We start from the raw sequence: 21,478 nt of genomic DNA, 5'->3' as shown, positions 1-21,478 counted from the left end.
ATGGTAATTCCATGCTAGTAGCTGCAGCAGGGCATCCCTGTCTCCTCCATGCTGCCTTCCCCACCACCATGCCCAGAAGTCCTGCTGCTCTCATGGTAATTCCGGCAGCGGGGAGTTGCTCAGACAAAACTACCATGCATATTGCTACTCCTTAACATTGCATGGAAACCAGTGAGACAAAATAACTCTCATCCACTAAGGTGTCATCTTTTTAGAGTCACTTTGGGTACAATGATTACAGATCTGGAGTGACAGACAGGCATGTTGTTCATCTTTTACAGCCACATCTATAAGAAGAATCATGACATGACCAAAACTCGGAAAGGAAAAACAGATCAGCTTCTGAGAGTCGATGACCATGATTTCACCATGAGGCCAGCTTTTGGAGGTAGGAATGTTGTTCTGTCTATTTTTCAGTTCATTTGTTTTGGTAAAATATCTCTGAGCCATATTGTTCTCTCCTACCTCTGTGTAAGGTGGAAAGAATCCCAGTACCTTCAGTGGATACTCCAAGGTAACTGTAGCAGACTTTGGCCTCCAGTACCCCAGGAGAACAGACAGACTCCTTTCTATAGCTAAGCTCTCCTTCGGCTGAGTAGTGCTTCCAAGAGTGTGGATCTAGACCTTTTCTTAAATGATATTTCACTCTGCTTGAGAATTGTGTCTAGAAGGGAAGAACAGCTACAGTTATTAGTTGGATGTTTATTTCTAGTTGTGAAGAAGGCTAATGATGAGCTTCTGAGTTGACATGATTAAATCATAAAATAATTAAACAGATAAATCATCAGCCAGGTCACTCTGCATGCTCACAGAAGAACCAGAATAGTTTTGTCAAGTTGTAAACCTGATTTCTCATAACCTTGTACAACAGCATAGGAGGAGAAGGAACCAGGCCACAACACCTTTCCATCTTTTTCCCACCCATCAACCACAGGAATTTGCTTAGGAGCCACCCTCTTGATTCTAAAGGATGATCTCTGCTCACTACTCCAGAGGTAGGTCATGGCAGCAGTGGCGATGTCAGCCCTGATGTAATCCTCCCTGTAGTTGGCTCTAGCCCAGAAAAGCTATGTGGGAAAAAGAAGAGCAGGTAAGGGGAGAAGCTGTTGCAGAGGGCAGAGAGCTAGTTCCTGCCACCACGTATCAGGAGCCAGCAGATCAAAGATGCCCCCTCAGTCTTCCTAACAGACAACTGGGTTCTGGAAAGCCTATCCTGTCCTCTTTCAAGCGGCTCCCAGGCTAAGGTGACCACCTGTCCCTAAAAACTAGGAATGTTCTGATATTTTGTCCTGCTCCACTGCTCAGACTGAGTCCCTAGCCCTGTAAGTCAGCATAAGTCCTCCGCCTCCTTATGCCGGGTCCTTAAAAGAGGGAGGTCAAGAGGTAAACGTTTTTAGCTATAGAAGTTCTCCTGTAACTGCTTCTGGAACAGCAACTTTTCCGTTTATCTGTTTTTCTCCTGCTTCCAAGGAGGAAGCAGTGGTGTTAAACACTGGCTGCATGCACGCAATGATGTATCTCCTCTGATGACTGGCTTCAGTGATTATAACAAGCCTATTACTTATCTATAGCTACAAGAGTTCTCCTTTAGCTCAAGCACTAGAGGGCTGTGTTTTGGTGCTGAAAGGTTTGGGTTGGGTGGATCCCCCTGTTGATGAAAATGAAAGGGCAGAAGTAAAATGCTAAAACTGGAAAACTTGGGGCTTGTGCTACTAACGACCCTCCCAGAAGTGAGGAGGGCAAGTTCAGACACTCATGGCTGTGTGAACTGCCTTTAACACACTGTACTGATAATTTAGGAGGACGGGGCCAGGCATTCCTTACACAACATGGCACATTATTACCAACGGAAACAAGGGTAAAGAACTCCAGCACAGACGTGTATTTACCACATGCTCACGTTAGACCACACAATCTGAAAGGCTGTGCTGCCTGTAATCTATATTCCTATCTTGCTATGACTGCAGTGGTTGGCAATCTTAGCCACATTATTCAGCATTATATTAAAATGTTATTTAAAAGTCCAAAAGAAAGTAGACAAAAATGCTTTAGGTATGGTTGTATTCCCAAAACAGAATGCAAAATGGCACTGTAGGATCCATGTTTATCTCCCAATGATTCCAGATCAAATTTACTCAGTTTACAAGTAATAGTTCAGGATACACTCAGCCAGCAAAACTGTTGTGTAAGAAGATGCTGTATTGTAACTCGGTTCAGAACCTGAAATGAGTACAGAACGCAGCAGCCCATTGGTTAAGTGGAATATGTCACTGTGAGCACATGACCTGGACTTCTGGAACTGACTGGCTGCCTAGAGGTTTCCTAATGGAGTTGAAAGTGTTGATTTTGACCTAAAAAGCCCTACATTTACATTGCCTGAGACCTGCCTAGTTGAGTGTTGCCAGCTCTCATGATTTTATTGCGAGTCTCATGACATTTGCTGTTTTACTTAAAGCCCCAACTTCTGGAATCATGTGTTTACATGAGAATCTCTGCTTTCATGGGGAAAAAAGCAGTAAGCTTCTAGTCACTGTGGTAGCAAAGAAAAGCACATGATCCAAGTGCACCCTAAAGGCTCAGATACTGGAATGCAAATAAAAAAGAATTAAGCATCTTTTATTGTTAAAAATCTTAGGATTTTCAAGCTAGCCTCATGATTTTTGAACACTTGAAGTAGACAGTACGGCACTGGCTCGCGCTCTCATGATACTGCTACAAGTGTGATGAAGAGTAGGGCTTGGCTTGGAATGTCCTTGTTTTATACGAGAGGGAGTGGCTGGTGGGGTATTCTCCTGAGGCAGGCCCTTTACTTTGGGATGCATTCTCCTCACTTGGTCTGAAATAGCCTGAATCAAGTAATCTCTAGGGGATGTTCTTTCTGGCGGGACTGCTATGCATTTGGTGTGAAAGGTTCTTGGGGAGGCTGAAGGACAAGATTTTGTTGTGCTGAAGTTTTAGGTTTTATGGGACCTGCTGCTAGTGTTCTATTGTATTTTCTTCTGTCTTTTATTGTATTTTTAATATTTTATCTGTGCTCCCAGAGCCTGAAAGAGGTTCTCTTTGTATGTTTCACACCCAAATAAATAAAGGCATGTTTACGTTGTCATTCTTGTAACTTTAATACAATGTATTTTAAATATTTTGCCCATTTTAACAGAGTATTTAAAAAAAATACAATCTTTAGGATCCTGCAAAATCCTAAAAACCTGAAGCAGTCTTTGCAAAATCAGTTACTTCAACCCAATGTTCATCAACTTACTGAGCAGACTATTGGAAGTTGCATTTGAAGACATTTCAGAAAATTGCACTTTCAGCTTCAGAGATGAGTTTTTGAAAGCATCTTGGCGGGAGGTGGGGAATGGGTGGGGAGACCATGTTTCTGTAATTTCTGCTGAAAACAATGACATCTCACAAAGGCCTTCTTTGAACTAGCAAAGTTGCCCAAGGCTGACAATGGGTGTCAGCAAATGGGTGCAGCTGAACAGGATTTAACTGTGTATGACTAAGAACTAACCTTGGCAACAGCTTAATTATATTAGACTGTAGGCTTTGTACACAAATCAAATGCAACCAGACAACTTTGTGGCAGGAGCTGGATCTTTTAGGTTCCTGTGGTATCAAAAAAATCTTGTTGTGTATATTTCTAGTGCTAAAATAAATCATATAGAAAAAGATTAGGAAAAAAATAGAGTAAATTAACTGGATATATTTTGTATGTAATAAGCAACAAAGAGTCCTGTGGCACCTTATAGACTAACAGACGTATTGGAGCATAAGCTTTCGTGGGTGAATACCCACTTCATCAGACACATGATGTATTCTCCCATGAAAGCTCATGCGCCAATACATCTGTTAGTCTATAAGGTGCCACAGGACTCTTTGTTGCTTTTTACAGATCCAGACTAACACGACTACCCCTTTGATACTTTGTATGTAATGTTATACATAATAAAATCATAGGGCCTCATTCACCACTGCATTACTCGAGCGGAGTTATACCAGTATAAAACTGAAGTCAATGGGGCCTGATTCTCATATAATCTAAGGCCCTTTTGTACTGCTCAGGGCAGGGGTGGCTCTAGGATTTCCGCTGCCCCAAGCAGGGCGGCGCGCCACGGGGGGGGGCGCTCTGGCAGTCGCCGGTCCCGCGGCTCCGGTGCACCTCCTGCAGATGTGCCTGCGGAGGATCTGCTGGTCCCGCGGCTCTGGTGGACCTCCCGCAGGCATGCCTGCGGAGGTTCCACCAAAGCCGCGGGACCAGCGGACCCTCCACAGGCACGTCTGCGGGAGGTCCACCGGAGCCGCGGTCCCAGCGGACCTTCTGCAGGCATGCCTGTGGGAGGTCCACCGGGGCCGCCTGCCACCCTCCCGCTGGACGCCGCCCCAAGGCGCACTTGGCGCGCTAGGGTCTAGAGCCGGCCCTGGCTCAGGGAGTGTAAAGGGGCCTTAAAGATGGGTGCAACTGTAATCTGTGCCCACTGTAAGGCCCCTTTACACTCCCAGAGTGTTGTAAAGGAGCTTTAGTGTAAAAAGAATCAGGTAAAAAAGCAGAGTCACATACTGTGAATCAGGCCTGTAACTTTATGTTCCAAATGAAAATGACTGTCATCTCCGCAAAAATCCACAGGGAATTTCACGGGGGACCTAGGCAGTAGTATTAGATTGTAGTGAAATCATGTAGCATGTTTGTAAAACCTGAGAAAAATGAGCCAGAGTTCTGTGAGGAGAGACTGGGGAAGACTATTAGAAGGAAGGTGAAGTATCCAAGAGAAGTTACCATTGTAAAGCGCTAGAGCAGACGTTATGTAAGCTGTGTTATTAACAGCCCAACTGTCATAGTTAAGTCTTGCCTGATGTCAACCCATTAGTGACAGCTATTGGGTAAAGTGATAATGACAAAGATTGTTGTGTTACTAATGTTCTGTGCAGCCTCCTCCCGTCCTAAAATAGATTGCATTTGTTCTGACCCTTTTGGAGTTATCTCCATGCCAGTGACCTTGCTCAAGCCAGCAGATGTTCAGGTATTATTTACAAATATTAATATTTAAAGATTATGTAAATGTTTTAGTTGTGCTCTCTTCTTTAAACACCCATTTTAAGCATTTCATCTATGATGTTTCATATTTTACAGGGAGCCTGTGAATAAGCAGCTTTAGTTGATACTCAAAATAGCTGTACCTCCTTTGCTGAGAAACAACCTAATGCTTCATGTTATACTTACCCATATAGAATGTCAGCTAGATCTTGCTGCGCTTGTTGAATAATACTTTTATCAGCACCTAAGGACAGTTGGGTGAGTGAAGGCATAAATGGCTCACATAGGGTTAGTGTCAAAGGTTAGGGTAAAACTCACTTCTTCTGCAATGATAATCCAGCAGTAAAATGGGAAAACACACAATCAATCGCCCCTCCCTTCCCCTTGATACAGTGATACTCAACCTACTGAATGTAGCCTGTGTCCGAACTTAATTGATTGCATCTGTTTTAGAGCTAAGCTCCCATGTGCTGAGCACCCACAGTTTTGTTTGTCTTTCATGCCTCTCGAGACCAAACCCAGAGACTAAGAGCATATGTTGCCACAGCATTGTTAGCTCAAGGTATAACTTGAGTGTTAACTCTAACCCAACTCCCACCTGCACACACACATCTCTAGCTCGAGGGAACTGTGGCTTTATGACAGAGCTAGCTGATCTGTCGGGGGAGGGGCGGAGGCCGAAGTTCAAGTGCCACTGAAGCTCAAGTACTAGTGGGGAGTCAGCTTACGTTTCTTGAGGCACAGACTATGGAAGGACGCTGTTTACCCAACAAAAAATAAATAGGAGTTTATGGGGTGTACAGAATCACCAAAGGCTGGGCTGCAGCTCAGACACATCGGATTTTATACTGTGGCCTCCCAGATTTTTTTTTTCTATCATGATTTGAACAATTGCCCTGAGTGTCTTCCATTTGTGTCTTTTTAGTCTGTGAGCTCTTTAGATCAGGCTCTGTCTCGAGCTATGTTTGTACAGCACCTAGTACAATAAGGCTCCTACCTTTGTGGAGGCCTTTAGCTACTACCACAGTATAAATAATAAACAAGTGTTACAACTCCTTCTCACTCCTCTCTGAACCTGGGATTGATCTTATTTGCATAGCCACTATTTTGGCCTCAGAATGAGACTGAACTTACAAAATGCATGTCAGAAAAGATGTATCAAGCTCATTTTAGTCACACGTGGAATTTTTGTCCTCACAGTCCACTGCTGCTATCTCATTTTAACAGTTGAAAGGCAGATGAAGAGAAGGAGACTGATATCAAAAGAAACTGACAGAACTCTGAGCTTTTGAACTCTGTGGCAGAGTCTGAAATTAAAGGGAAATGACAAAATCTTCATCTTGGAGCTGGCAGAACAGCAGATTGCAAATACTGACTTCAGACAACTTCAATGCAGCCCACTCCTTCCTATCTTCTAAGGCGTTCAGTAGGATTATACCCATAAAAAAAATCACAGTAGCTTATATCACATGAGTACCCAGCACAAAACTCTTCTATTCAGAGAACTGGCCTGAACCTTTTGTCTTCTAAACTGCATCCCAGAGAGGGTGTTTTATACAACAAGATGTCCCAGGATGTGAGTGAGACCCATAGGAAAGGAGCTCAAGACTAATCTGAAAATGTCTTTCTGTCCTCCAGAGTTTTCCTTCCCAAGTGGCAAACCATTCCTTGGATCACAGCCCAGTGCCCTGGGAATAAGGTATCTGAATTTTCCCTCGCTTCTTTCAGATTCACCTACAATGAGGTGCTCCATATTTTTTTTTAACCTACTCTTCAATGAGTTCCATTCATTATTCAGGTTGCATACCACTTAGGCCATTTGTGATGAGGTTCCTATTTGAATCTGTATTTAGTAGTTGGACTCCATTGGGATAAGAAACTGAACCAAAAGCCCAGATCTGAATGTCCCCGAATTTTGGGTATGTTCAGACCCAGATAAGAACTTTGTGGTTCAGGCCCATTTTGCTCTTAAAAAACCTGTGATACAAATGTCAAATGCTGTGTTCTGAGCTATCCGACTATAAGTCTTGGCCTGCTCCAAGGATAGCTCCAGCATGACACCTGGAAGTCTGCCTGGTTCCCATTCAGCAGTTACTGAAGTATGGGCCTCGCTTTAAGCCTGTGAGTAGTCCCATTGAAGTCAGTGCTCCTGTGCTTTAAGTCAGGCACGTGCTTAAGTAGCTTCCTGTATCAGGGCCTATATATTCAGCAGTCAGAGAAGATACAGTGGTGTGTTTTAAATCTGATTCAGTTGCCATATACCACAGTCTTTAGCATTACACTGATCAGCTTGGAGATGGGGGATGTTGAGACCCTAAATTGCAGTAAACACATGCAGAGGCTGGAAGGTGAATCTCAGTTATTTTTACTGCTGTACATTAATGATTACTCTTGAATTGGAGCTGTGTGAAAACAATAAATACTTTTCATGAAAAAAATACAGTTTTGGTGAAGGCCATTTTGTGGCCCCAAAATTTCTCTTTAGGCAACGTTTTGTGTGTGTGTGAAATGTCAGTTTTCACATTGAAACCTGGTAAATTTCACACATTTTGATGCAAAAGCTGATTTTTGTTTAAATTAATTACAAATTTTGAGCACTCCTCTCCCCTCCCCCCCCCCAATGTGTAGGAAGCATTTCCTAAAGCAGGACCAGCAGTGTGAAACTGAAATAAATGGAGGGAGGGAGTTTGGAGTTTTTAGAAACAGATTCATTAAATTGCCTCTTGGAGGCATCTTGCTTTCCCTGCTCTGTGAATGAATCCAAGGCTGGAGCCCGAGCTCTGAGACCGTCCCCACTCACAGGCCTCAGAGCCCAGGCTTGAGCCCAAGCCCAAACAGTTACAATGCCATTTTAGCTCTGCAGCCTGACCCCCACCAGCACGAGTCAGCTGATCTGGGCCAGCAGCAGCCATGCTTCTATCACAGTGGAGCTGTGCCCTTAGTGCCTAGCTGCCATTGATTTCCATGGGAGTTGGGCACCTAAGCACTTTTGGGGTGCGCAGATATTACAGTAACGTGGGCCATATCATACCTAACATAGATAGATCTGTTGGCTTATAGCTGGAGCTATAACAATTGACACCAGCTGAGGGTCTGCTCCCAACCCCAGAATTCAGTCTCCAGGATTGTTAATCTGGCATCTTTCCAGAGCTCCAAAATTCAATCAACGTTTTAAAAATAAAATGTAGGGAATTTAGCGCTCGTGAGCCAGGCACAGTACAGTGCTGTATACATTTCTCCACAGAGCTTTGCCAGCTGAAATTTATCTGGGGCTGCAGCTATTCCCGCTATTACCATCCTGGACCTGGTTTAACAGCAACTGCATGTTGTCAGAACTGTGACGTGGTTTTGTGATGTACACAATCTGGGATGAAATCAACGCTTGTTTTTCAGTTCTGACCTAACTCAGAAGTTGAACCCAGATCTCTGAAGGTGCAAAGCAGGTGTCTACCAAGGAGAATCTCATGGTCTCTTACAAACCCTTGTGTTTCAGCAGAGATGCAGCATTAAAAAAAATGAGCACGTCCATTGTTTCAGGGGTAGCGTCAAGAAAAATTGGTTTTAAGATGAATTAGAGGGCTATTAAAGTAGCACTAAGACACTCCAGGGCTCTTTAAGCTGCCTGTTTACAAATGTTTCAATTGTTCAAAAAGCCCAGTGGCTCACAGTGCATCATAAGCATGCTACAACCAGCCCCAAACAAATTCCTTAAACACAGCAACACAGAGGAGCAGACATGCAAACTTAAAGCCCTGATTCTGCAATCACTTGTGCACATGCTAAACTTTAGTCACTTGAGTAGCCCCACTGATGTCAGTGAGACTACGTGGTAAGTTTAGCACATTAAGTGTTTGCATGCTAAGACCCCAAGCCTCTCCTTAAGCCTCAAGTCTCAATCCTGCAAACACTTGAGCACATGAATAAATTTATTCACAGGAGCAGGCTCACATAAATTATTGCTCCCATTTACTTCTATGAGAATCAGGGCCAGCTCCAAGGTTTTTGCTGCCCCAAGCAGCAAAAAAAAAAAAAAAAAAGCCGTGATCAGCTCTACTGCCGCCGCTCCAGTCTTCGGCGGCAATTCGGCAGCTGGTCCTTCCCTCCGACAGGGAGTGAGGGACCCGCCGCCAAATTGCGGCCAAAGAGCCTGACGTGCCGCCCCTTCCCCTTGGCCGCCCCAAGCACCTGCTTGCTGGGCTGGTGCCTGGAGCCGGCCCTGATGAGAATGAAAGGTGCCCAACACCTCTGAAAATCAGGGTACTTCCTGGTTGCTACTATTTGTATTGCAATAGTGCCCATGGACCCCAATTGGGCTCAGTACCCAGTTGTGCTAAGAACATCTATGTCAACATGGCCCCAGATGAGTTAGGTGCCTGAATGTGGATTATGCACCCAAGTTTGAAAATTTTGTCCAGAAATATAGACATCTAGGGGCAGGTCTACACTATTTCTTAGGTCGATCTATCTTGCGTCACTCGGGTGTGAAAAAGACACCCCCCCCCACCAGTGACACAAGTTACAGTGACCTAAGCGCTGTCCACACTGGTGCTATGTCAGCAGGAGACGCTCTCCCGCCGACATAGCTTCTGCCTCTCTTGGAGATGGAGTAATTATGCCAACGGGAGAGCGCTGTCCCATCTGCACAGAGCATCTTCACCAGATGTGCTACAGTGGTGCAGCCAGTGTAGCACTTCTAGTGTAGACCTGCCCTAGGTATTGACAGTATTAAGCTACAGGTGTAGTTGATATGTTTGAATAATGTAGTGCTCTTGTATTAAATGAAGATCACGTTATACAATAACAGAACAAGCCCTCTTCCTTCCTTGCATTACCACTGATCCCATTAGAGGGGGAGGGGGAGGTGGGAAAGAGGGCTCATCCTCGCCCAGCTCTGCACCTCCTCCAGCTCCCTTTCAATAGAGAGATTTTCTTTGTTTGCTCCTCATTAGTGGCAGTTGGTGGGGAATTTGGCTAAGCATCTGGAGCCCTGGTGGTTGAACAGTTTAGTTTGCAGAGAGACAGGATTAAAAATGTAGCAGTTTCCTAATGATCACAAGGATTAGTGAGACCAAAAATCTCTTGACATCTTTCTATGACTGATCAACAGCTGTTTAATTCAACAGTATGTTCTGTAGCCACACTGACCTTTAAGAATACCCAGGGTTTGTTGCAGTTTGAAGAGAGTATTTGTTGCTGGATTTCTGTTTTGCTTTAAATATTGTAAGTAATTAATATGCGATTCTTCACCAAGTGTGAAAAATGTACATTGATCTAAATTTTGAAGAGCCATAAGCAAAAATCTTACAGTCAGAAAGTCTTGAGATATTGCTATATGTTAGTTTTGCCTTACAGCTTCACATGCAGAATTCTTGAATTTTTGGCACGTGTAAACCAGCATAAAGAAAATTGGGATTTGGTTAAAATCAGCCTGTGGGGAGTTCACATGGCTTTAGGTATTGGGGTGTCATCTACTATGGAAGGACTGTGAGAACTGGTTATTAAGTAACATAAATCTATGTGGGTAATTCAAGGCACACAATTAATGTAACAACCAGAGCTGATTTCCAAACTAATGTATGGGGTTTGGCAGCTTTGCTATGCAGTTTCTTAGACTCACCACTCTACTATAAATGGATGTGCATATGCATTTTGTTTGAGTTTTTTTCAAGCCCTGAAATAGGGAAGAAATAATGGCAAAGAACAGGACAAGAATACGACATATACTGTTTGCATATTATGTTGCCACGATAATCAGAAATATGCTGATTCTGTGATCAGGCAGGGAAATGGGTAGATTCATCCAAAGGAAGTGGCTCTAGATTGTTGCACACTTGTCACACTGGAATTTAGTGAGAAGAGTTGAGCAGTATCACGTGCTTGTTCATAACACAGAGACCAGAGGATTGAGTGTTGTAAGCCAACGATCGCTAACATAATTGCCTGAATAAACAATCCCCTCTGCTGAAGAAATCAGTGTGTTTGTTCTAATTTTCCTGTTAATGAGATCTCTTTATATAGAGAGCTTTTAATCAAGAAATGCAATGGATTGTTTTCCTAGCTCTGCCTCAGACTTTCTGTGGTCTTGGACAAATCATCTAATCTCTCTGTGCATTGGTTTCCCAATTTATAAACATGATGATAATGTGTTCAGACTAATCAAAGAAATGTTTGCCTGGCATGTGTGTATACATAGGTAATAAATATACATCTATTGTTAAAATTTCATAGTATTGTACAGTGAGACTTCATTTTCCAGAGCACAAATATTGTGTAATTTTTACCCATACAATCGCTGTAGCGTATCGATTTACATAGTGATGTGGAGAGACAGGGAATTTAAATGAAAATTACAAAGTATATGCAAAATAAATGTGTGGACAGCACCACAGTCTTGCCTATCACTTAAACCTGTAACCTGGGCATGGTCTTTGACTCAGCCTGGATGCAAGGATCTAGAGACAGGTCTGTGTCTAAATCTTGCTGATTCTTTCTGAGTAACATCTCTAAGATATGGCCTTTCTCATCCATCTACACAGCTAAAACTCTCGTCCAGGGTGGTGGTATCTCGCATTTCAATTACAGCAACATCCTTCTCTCTGGCCTTGACAAACACAATCTTGCCCCACTTGTCTTCATTCAGAATCCTGCTGCAAAAATAATTTCCTAGCCCACCACTTCGACCATATCAACCCCACCCCACTGAATCCCTCCACTGGCTCCCCTTCTCTGTCACATCAGACATAAACTACTTGCCTTCACTTTCAAGGCCCCTTATGGCCTATTCCCAATCTACCTATCATCTCTGATTTGTTACTGAGGTGGCGACTCCGACCACCAATCAGCCCATGGTGCCTTCTTCCATCACCCACTTGTTAAATTTTCAGAAAGCACCTTCATGCTTTCTCCCAAGCTCCATTCATGTTTGGGAGGAGCTCCCCATAAACATCTACAAAGCTACCTCATTATCCTCCTTCAAATCCCACCCTTAAAACTCTCCTTGGCCATGATGCCTACAAAACACTTGACAAAGGTTAGGCCACTGGTGTGCTGAGAACACCACCTGTCTTGATGAACAGTGATGTCTCATTGTTTCCTGGTGCTTTCCCATCTGACTGTCTGTATTCATCTGTCTTTTGTTTTATACTTAGATTGTAGGCTCTTTGGGGGCAGGGACTATCCTTTGCTCTGATTGTACAGTACTTAGCACAATGAGGTCTGGGTCCATGATAAGGGCTTCTAGGGGCTATGATAATACAATTAACTAATAATAATTCCTGTTTCTCTCTCATAAATTGGAGTGCAGGCTATATGGGAATTCATACCCATTTGATTAATTTCACTAGTTCCCTGCTGCTAAATCAAACTAACCATGCCATCTGCATTTCTGTACTGTTCTTCACCTCTTTGCTACCCCACCTCCAGCTTCCCCTTATCTGTATCTTCACTCCCCTTATGCATCACCTCGGTTCACTCACTCCCTATGCTTGTGCTTTCCTGCAGGCTCCCATCTCCTTCATCTTCTCATAACCTCAGCTCCGCACACGTGCTGAAGAGAGAGAAAAGAAGAAAAACAATGATAATTGCCATTGACTTCGGTAGGAATCTGCCTGAGAAAAGCAGAGTAAACATTTCTACTTAAGTCAATAGAAGTAATTGAAGTCAATTTTACTCAGACTTTCCCTCAGTATTATTTGAGATAAGGGCCTCAGAATTTGGGCTTGCAGGTTTAATTATTTTTCTTCTTCTCCCTCTCTATCTATTCCATTCACTCTTTTATCATTACCTCAGGATCTTGCTCTTACTTAACTAAGGGGGGGGGAGGAAGCAAAAAGAGCGTCATCAGTGTAAGAATATGATAAAACCAATCTCAGTCCTCTCCTCCTCCTGACTCCCGAATGTGGCCATCTTTAAACTGAACACCCAGAGAGGGGATGTCTTTATTTTGGGGTTTGTAATGTATCAAAAACACGACAGATTGAACCGTTAGGGGTTGCCCTTGCACTATGATAACCGCCATTTATTTCAGTGCAAAACTGAGCCCTGGATGCACAAAAGTGAAAAAGATGATACAACATTAGAATGCAGCACTATCATTTCATTTTCAAGGGAGGTGTAGAGGGAGGGGGGTAAATGTGAATTTACATTCCCTTTCCTCCCAGCTGCTGTTCCTTTTTGATTCTGCGTTCAGGCACACCTGAGAACTGCAGCAGTAAACAGACTTTGGATGTGATTTGATTTAAATCATCATAGCTTTGTATGCAGAGTATGGAATCTACTGTGAGGATGTATTTAGTAACAATAAATAATAAGTGCTTTCCACAGCAAAAGCCAGATTGCACCTCTGCCCTAAGGACAATCTAGTGCTGCTGTTGGCCCTAGACATTTCAAAGGGTTTGGGGATATGGTCCTGCCCCCTTCCACAGTAACCAACAAAGCTGAGCATGTGGGAGTTGGACGTAGGGACAGTTGTCGTCATACCTGCTCTGTGTCCCTGGAGTCTTTCTGGCTGAGTTGTCTACAATGCCTCCAGGGAATCCTGCTACTGCACGATCCCAGTGAAGGAAGCAGCTTTGTCACAATATAACCCTGAATATACAAAGACCTTGAGGGATGGATGTATCAACAACCAAATATATTTGCATGATCATAAAATAACTTGATCCTTGAGATATTTAATTTAAGTCATTTCACTGCTGTCTGGATTAAGGCTTTCTGAAAGTCAGACACCAACAGTTTAATATATTATAATCTCCCCTTCTGCTATGTCATCGAATGTAATATTATTGTGCCTGCTTCTGTGTCAGGTCTAAATCCCTATGGCACTAGTTATTCTGCTCACATAAGGTTCAGCATAAAGCTGTGTATAAGAAAATGAATTAATTTAAGAGACTTCCTTACTGTCATACTCAGAGCAGCGATCTTTTCTAACAAACAGGCTGGAGAGACATATCACAGGGTCGACTAAATGAATATTGTTATAGTGAATGCATGCTGTCTATCCAACGACATCAAGGGAATTAATAAAAAGACTATTATTATTCGTTCATACCATGGCCCACAGTATAGCATCCCTACATGTTTGAGCAAAGAAGAGATATTAATGAACGTTAATGTTATATAATGGCTAATACCACAGTTGTGTTTCTACCCCACTGATTTTATTGCAAGTCAAAAATGACCTTGTTATAAATAGAAATATGATGTTGTTAACTACTTGAAAGGCTACCTTATGAAAGAGATGTGGAATTAACTGAGAAGGAACATTCCTTTACAATGTTATAAAGAGGGATAGCTCAGTGGTTTGAGCATTGGCCTGCTAAACCCAGGGTTGTGAGTTCAATCCTTGAGGGGGCCATTTGGGGATTGGTCCTGCTTTGAGCAGGGGGTTGGACTAGATGATCTATTGAGGTCCCTTCCAACCCTAATAATCTATGATTCTATGTTATTTGTCTTAATATTCAACATTTTTTGATAGTAACATGGCTAATACTTTTAGGTCACTTGATAGTCTAAATAATCACAGAGTTGAATAAGGTGTGGATGTGTCCAAGGTTTAACCCAGTATAAACAAACGTCAAATGGGAAATCAACATATTAAAATGCCACATGTATGATACAAATTAATTGACTGATTTCACCTTATTAGACTCCACAGCTAGTCAATTGAAGAGGCTGAATAAACAGTAAAATACTAAAACCTGCTGATTTATAAAGTATTTGCACTTAAAAAAAATTAAGTCTCCATTACAGTTTACCAAAAATAGAACTTTACAAAATGTCACTGTGGCAGTATATGAGAAATGAGTTGATGGTTAATGAGACTGACTAGTTTCTAGTGGACACATGTTCCTATCGCATGTAGTGAACTATTAATTTAACAGCCTTAAGCAGTCAGCAGCAGCACCTCGAAGAGTGTGAAGGAAACCAAAGGAAAATACATGACAAGAAGTAGAGCTTAAAAAAGGAAAACAGTGAAAATAGATCTGAAAAGAAAATGGTGTGATTGTGCCACATTTGCTCCCACTAATGAATTCCTTCCCAGCCCACAGTAAACATAGTGGTTGGTGTGTGGGCAAATGCTACAGTTGGATCAGCAGCAGCTGTAGGGATCATCTTAGCTGGCATGCACTTATTTGATTCGCTACTCGCCGGCTAGTCCTGTTTTTTTCCAGTGGTGAACAACGCCCACACTAATTAAACAGGTAGACCTAAAGAAAGGGTTCTTAAACAATTTCTCAAGCCTTGTCTACATTAGGAAAATTCATTTTTCAGCCCCATCAATGGTAGCAACAATGGAAATATTACCTGCCACTCATTTATTCTACAGCTTCCACTGTCACTACCACCAGTGCACCTACACTGGGGCAGAAAAACATGTACAGGTTTTCCCAGTGTATGTGCACTCATAGTGTGAACAACTCCACTCTCACTTTAGATTTTGTGGGCTGCCTCACCTCCCATTCACCTTAACATCCCAGTAGCCACTAAAGAAATCTCTCAGTTGGGAAAGTAATATTAAGAAATAATTTTGTGTGTTCCTATCTGTCTTCAATAAAATGCAGCAGCTGGAAACAAGGAGAGCCAGCTCTGCATGGACCACCAAGTATCTACAGACCATAGCTTTGGAGTAACTGACCTAGTGAATAGTCTGTTCTCCAATCTTCTCACGTCTGTCTTCTTTTAATGTCTAATGTAGGCAGATTTATAATCTGGGAGGTTTTTCCCATTTGTTTTCAAAGGAAATGAGCTACTCACCACTTGTTGTGCTAGACAGGGATTTGTCAGCTATTAAAGTTATACTCCATCTAAGTACATTTTGAATTCTGGGGTGATTCTGAAACAAAAATAAATGCTTGAGTTGCACAGTCACTGTCTCTGTTTCCAATACAGGGAAATCACATATGCAGAGATTTCATCAAAGATATTTTCTCACTAACTAAGAGGCAGATGAGCTTGCCTGAGCAGTGCTGCCACTACAGCTGTGCAGGAACTGGAATTTCCCTCCTGTGGAAAATTTCTCATTCAGAAAAAAAAAGAAATTAACTGCAAATCAGAGTCAAAAACCAGATCTGCAAAATTTCCCATGGGAGGGACATTTTCAAAAAATGTCATGTTGGAAGAACCAAAACAGAATTTTAAAAGTTTCCTGTCCCCCCTTCCCAGGCTTCCTGGCTCTGTGACAGCTTGTCAGGTGAGCTAAGGAGACTGGGAGCTTGGGAACTGGGGCTCACAGGGCTTCTTGGCTCCTCACCACGATACTCTCACTGAACTGGGCTTGCGTAGTTGCTTAATTCCAATGACATTAGGCACTTACATTTGTTTCTATTCATTTGTACACACATTTAAACCTTCAAGTATGAATAAATTTGCGCCGGGCCCTTCCACCTTTAATGACTCCCTCTTCATAAAACCCAAATCCTCCCTTGCCCCATCACTAGGGCCCATAAGACAACAAAAGTAGGTGGTGATAAGTAACAGTCACCATGGATTTGTCAAGACTAAATGGTGTCAAACCAACCTGACAGCTTTCTTTGACAGGGTAACAAGCCTTGTGGAGTGGGGGGAAGCAGTTTAGTAAGGCTTTTGATACTGTCTTGCATGACCTTCTCATAAACCAACTGTGGAAATACAACCTAGATGCAAACATCATTCTGGGATGTATTAGCAGGAGTGTTGTAGGCAAGACACGAGAAACAATTCTTCTGCTCTATTCCGCCCTGATTAGGCCTCAACTGGAATATTGTGTCCAGTTCTGGGCACCACATTTCAGGAAAGATGTGGACAAATTGGAGAAAATCCAGCGAAGAAAACAAAAATGATTAAAGGTCTAGAAAACATGACTATGAGGAAAGATTGAAAAAATTGGATTTGTTTAGTCTGGAGAAGAGGAGACTGAGGGTAGGACATGATAACAATTTTCAAGTACAAAAAGCGTTACAAGTAGGAGAGAGAAAAAGTGTTCTCATTAACCTCTGAGGACAGGACAAAAAGCAATGGGCTTAAATTGCAGCAAGGGTGGTTTAGGTTGGACATTAGGAAAAACTTCCTAACTGTCAGGGTAGTTAAGCACTGGAACAAGTTACCTAGGGAGGCTGTGAAATCTCCATCTTTGGAGATATTTAAGAGCAGATTAGACAAACACCTGTCAGGGATGGTCTAGATAATACTTAGTCCTGCCATACGTGCAGGGGACTGGACTAGATGACTTCTCAAGATCCCTTCCAGTTCTATGATTCTATGAAAACCAGTATAGTTGCAAGCTGGGATTCTGTGGGGAGCTTGTGCAGTGCATTCCTGACCCCATGCACCTGTCATATGTAGGTGCTCCTCTATGGCATCATGAAAAGTGTTTGAGGAAGGCAAGCTGTGGGGAGGGGGAGTGAGTGGCATGTGTGGTTAGTGGATCCACAACTACATGGATCTGTCTGCAACCCTTCAACCCAGTAGGCAGGGCAAAGTACCTTCTGCTTCAATGGACCCACTCGAATGCTTAGAGGTAAGCACATGTTGAAGTATGTTGCTGGTTGTGGTCAGACTGCTCAGCACCTTTCTGGATCAAGCCCAAAATACATACCTGAAATTCCACCTCGTGTGTTTTTGTCCCAAGGTGGAATCCTTCTTAGCACATTCAGTAACTCAGTGAGGCTAATATTTCTCAGACTGTTGCTATACTTCTCCAGATCAGCACGGCTACTGAAAAACTGCATGAATGCAGAAGACTGCAGCAGGCTGCAGCAATATTAATGGAACAGGCGAGCTATGTCACTTGCAGTGCTTCTTTAACCCTGCCCTTGCATTGTATTGTACCACAGTGGTCTATGTCAAAGAACTGGCAATATCAGTGCAGGTGGCCCAATCATGGTAATCAGCCTGGATTCATGCCCTGCTGATACTGTGCTGACTTATCCTACTGAAGCACCTGCTGCTGTGTGTGAACTCTCCTTTTCTACAGCAGAAATGGATATAATGTTTTATCCAACCCCTGCCCCCAAACAGATGTTGGAGGCCATGTGCTACAGCGGAAATGGCAGTAGGGTAGATGATACCTTGTAAGCTAGAAGCCCTATTGCAGAACCTCTCAGAATGGAGGTTTTCTAGCTGTCTTGGTAAATGTATGTTATTTAAAGTGCTTGCTATTGGAATTAGTTTTCATGATGATATTATATTATTATTTAATATTGATATAAAAGTAGCACTTACAGATCAGGATCAGGACCCCCCCCCACCCCCATTGAGCTAGGTACTATACAAACACGGAGGTGTCACGGTCCTTGCCTGGAGCAGCTTATGGCTTTGTAACAACATCAAATTCTTTAAAGCACAAATAAAACAACTGCATAATGATAGTGACTTCAGATTAGGGACAGGTGAGCACTTTTTACCTAACTTCAAGCACACCTGAATACTGAAAGTTTGATTCAGATTGAACTTCTTTGAGTTCAAATTCAGTTTAGGAGAGACTGGAAAAAGGAGGGAGAGGAGAGATTATCCACAATGGACAAAGGAATGAGAGAAGAGGAGAAAGAAAAATCTATTAAAAAAATAGGGTGTAAAATGGAATATGAGTAAGATGAGCAGGATTTGGCCCTATGAGAGTAATTGTCCACTGTGGAAATGGTATCGTTTCTAGTAGCAAGGGAGTTTGCTTTTATTGTAGAATGATTTCATGCTTATTTATCCTTTGTGGATTATCTGGCTGTTCATTTTGGAATGACTATGAAAACTTTTTAAAGTGACTATTGTTTAATAATCAAAGAAACACATGGCAATTTGAGACCAGAAAATGACAGAGCTCTCAAAAATTCACACAAGATGAACGGAGCTTGTCACATTGTGAGGTTTGTTTTTTTCATTCCTTTTGTTATCAGCAAAGTGAAATCTCAAGGATTGTGGTTTCTTCCTCTTATTTTCCTGTATCTTCATCGGGATTTCTTTATAAAGAACTAAGATTTATAATGGGCTGGCTCTGCATTAGGAACCTTTCCAAAATGCTTCACCCCTGCTATGGATGAGCCATACACAAGTAGAGTCAGTGCTGGAGACATGCAAAGGGGAAAAAAGATATTGAGATTATTATTCTGGCTGTCTGATCAAGGAACCACAGATACAAGAAATTACAACATCAGCCCAACAATGTATTGAACACTACTCACCAGCAACCGCACACAAAGCCCAATGCCAGCTCTGTCCACATATCCATTCAAGTGACACCATCATAGGACCTAATCACATCAGCCACGCCATCAGGGGCTCGTACACCTGCACATCTACCAACGTGATATATGCCATCATGTGCCAGCAATGCCCCTCTGCCATGTACATTGGCCAAACCGGACAGTCTCTACGCAAAAGAATAAATGGGCAAAAATCTGACATCAGGAATCATAACATTCAAAAACCAGTGGGAGAACACTTCAACCTCTCTAACCACTCAGTGACAGACTTGAAGGTGGCAATTTTGCAACAAAAACACTTCAAAAACAGACTCCAAAGAGAAACTGCTGAACTCGAATTAATATGCAAATTAGATACAATTAACACTGGCCTAAACAGAGACTGGGAATGGTTGGGTCATTGCACTAATTGAATCTATTTCCCTATGTTAAGTTCTCCTCACTCCTTCTATGGGCCATCTTAATTATCACTTCAAAAAGTTTTTTTTCCTCCTGCTGCTGATGGCTCATCTCAATTGATTAGACTTTTCCTGTTGTTATGCATACTTCCACCTTTTCATGTTCTCTGTATGTATAAATATCTCCTGTCTGTGTGTTCCATTCTATGCATCCGAAGAAGTGAGCTGTAGCTCACGAAAGCTCATGCTAAAATAAATTTGTTAGTCTTTAAGGTGCCACAAGTACTCCTATTTTATAAAGGTAACTAAAGTCAGATGATATAAAGGGATAGTATTTAAATGTCTAACTCTCATTCTACCACAGGTCCTGCCATTCCTGTTGGGGTGGATGTACAGGTTGAAAGCTTGGACAGTATTTCTGAGGTCGATATGGTATGTAACACTCTTTTAAGCCTTGATTATTTCTAGTCAAGATAAATCCCATATCTGGGTTTCGGTTTATCTGTCAGATGCAGGCAAATGCAGTAAAAACAACTTTTAGCAATTTTGAAAGGCCCATAATCAGAACTAAAGTCTTAATAAAGATAGACACTGTTCAGAGTCATCATGAGGACTTGAGATAAAGATGATTAAAATTGCAAGGGAACAAAGACCTTGAAAAGAAAATGAGCATGATCTTGGTTGATATGCAGGAGTCAGGAATATGAAAATTGCCTGCTGTGCTCATTTCATTGTACCGCATAGTGGAATTCATGTCACTTGGGTTCAGGTAGCTATAATAACTCTTGTGAGGATCATGAAAGACTTACTTATTTTTAAATTTATTATGGAACCAGAAAATCTATTCTTAAATGTATGGATCTGTGAAGAACATTAGAAGAACTAATTAGTATCATAAATCAAAACAAGCTGCTTCCTACCGTCTCATCTCTAAAGGCAGTCCGTCCAATTCAGAATGGACTCTGCCTCTATCTATGCTGAATTTGTGATGGATAACGAGATTTCAGTTACCAGTGCTGTCACTCCAGAGCTTAGGAACAGCACTAAATTCAGTTGTAATATATTCTTATTGTGTTTTTTAAAAAGGAAAGAAATGTGGATCCAAATATCAACTAATAAGTGTTACTGGCTGTAAAAGATGTATGTGAGAGAGCTATCCTCTGAGTCTCCTGCTTTAGCTTCCATGTGCGGGAGAAAGATGGAGCAAAAAGACTAGAGAGAAAAAGAAATGAAATGGGAAAGGAGGAGGAAAAAAGAGGGAATCTTCTCTTTTCCACTCTCCCTTCATCCCCTTCCTCACTGTTCCTCTTATGTATCCTGGAGTGTGGAATCTAGGCATAATCTGCAGGGCTAAGGACAGGGTTTTAGCTTAACATCTAAACTCCACAGTATTTTGTATCTTTAATACAAACTGTTAATATTACTGTCCTGTAGTCCTTTTGTGCCACCATCGTTCCGGCTTTGCTTTATAAGGGGGCATATCACAAAATGAGAAAACAAGCCATTTTCCCTTTTGAAAAACTGAGGATCACACCTAAAGCTAGAATTTTTCCATTTAGGTTGTAGTTACAGTGTTAAACATACTGCTGAGGACAGTTTGCTTCATTTCCTATCTGATACAAAACAATTTATAATTTCCTCCAGCAATAAGAACTGAAAGATTGATTGATTGGATTTTATCAAGCCACAGTTGGATCCTCATTATAAGAACTTGGCTTATGAGCATTGATATTGAAAGCAGGGATTTTCTATGGGATATGGGTGACGATGTGGTGGAAAACCCACAGAAAGCAACCAGTGCAGAGGAACCAGCTCTCTGATATTTCAAGATAATATAGCAAAACTATGCCGTAGGTAGCTCATTAAATAAC

At 42.1% G+C, this 21,478-nt stretch overlaps 1 protein-coding gene across 2 annotated transcripts in view; it reads left to right on the top strand.

Moving 5' to 3' along the window:
• The first annotated feature begins 210 nt into the window (after positions 1–210).
• The window catches only part of LOC123367572 (gamma-aminobutyric acid receptor subunit rho-2), a 36,967-nt gene continuing 15,699 nt past the window's right edge, over positions 211–21,478 (top strand). Inside the window, exons 1-3 of one of the 2 annotated variants that reach the window (XM_045011896.1) lie at positions 281–388; positions 935–995; positions 19,972–20,039. In XM_045011896.1, the coding sequence (XP_044867831.1) occupies positions 971–995; positions 19,972–20,039 (93 nt within the window). In that variant the 5' untranslated portion in view covers positions 281–388; positions 935–970. Of the gene's footprint in view, positions 389–934; positions 996–19,971; positions 20,040–21,478 lie in introns of both variants that reach the window. The other variant, XM_045011895.1, reaches the window with a different exon arrangement.

The sequence above is a fragment of the Mauremys mutica genome, chromosome 3 (assembly GCF_020497125.1).
Source record: "Mauremys mutica isolate MM-2020 ecotype Southern chromosome 3, ASM2049712v1, whole genome shotgun sequence".
NCBI classification, from domain to species: Eukaryota; Metazoa; Chordata; order Testudines; family Geoemydidae; genus Mauremys; species Mauremys mutica.
This window is presented reverse-complemented; position numbering and strand designations above follow the sequence as displayed.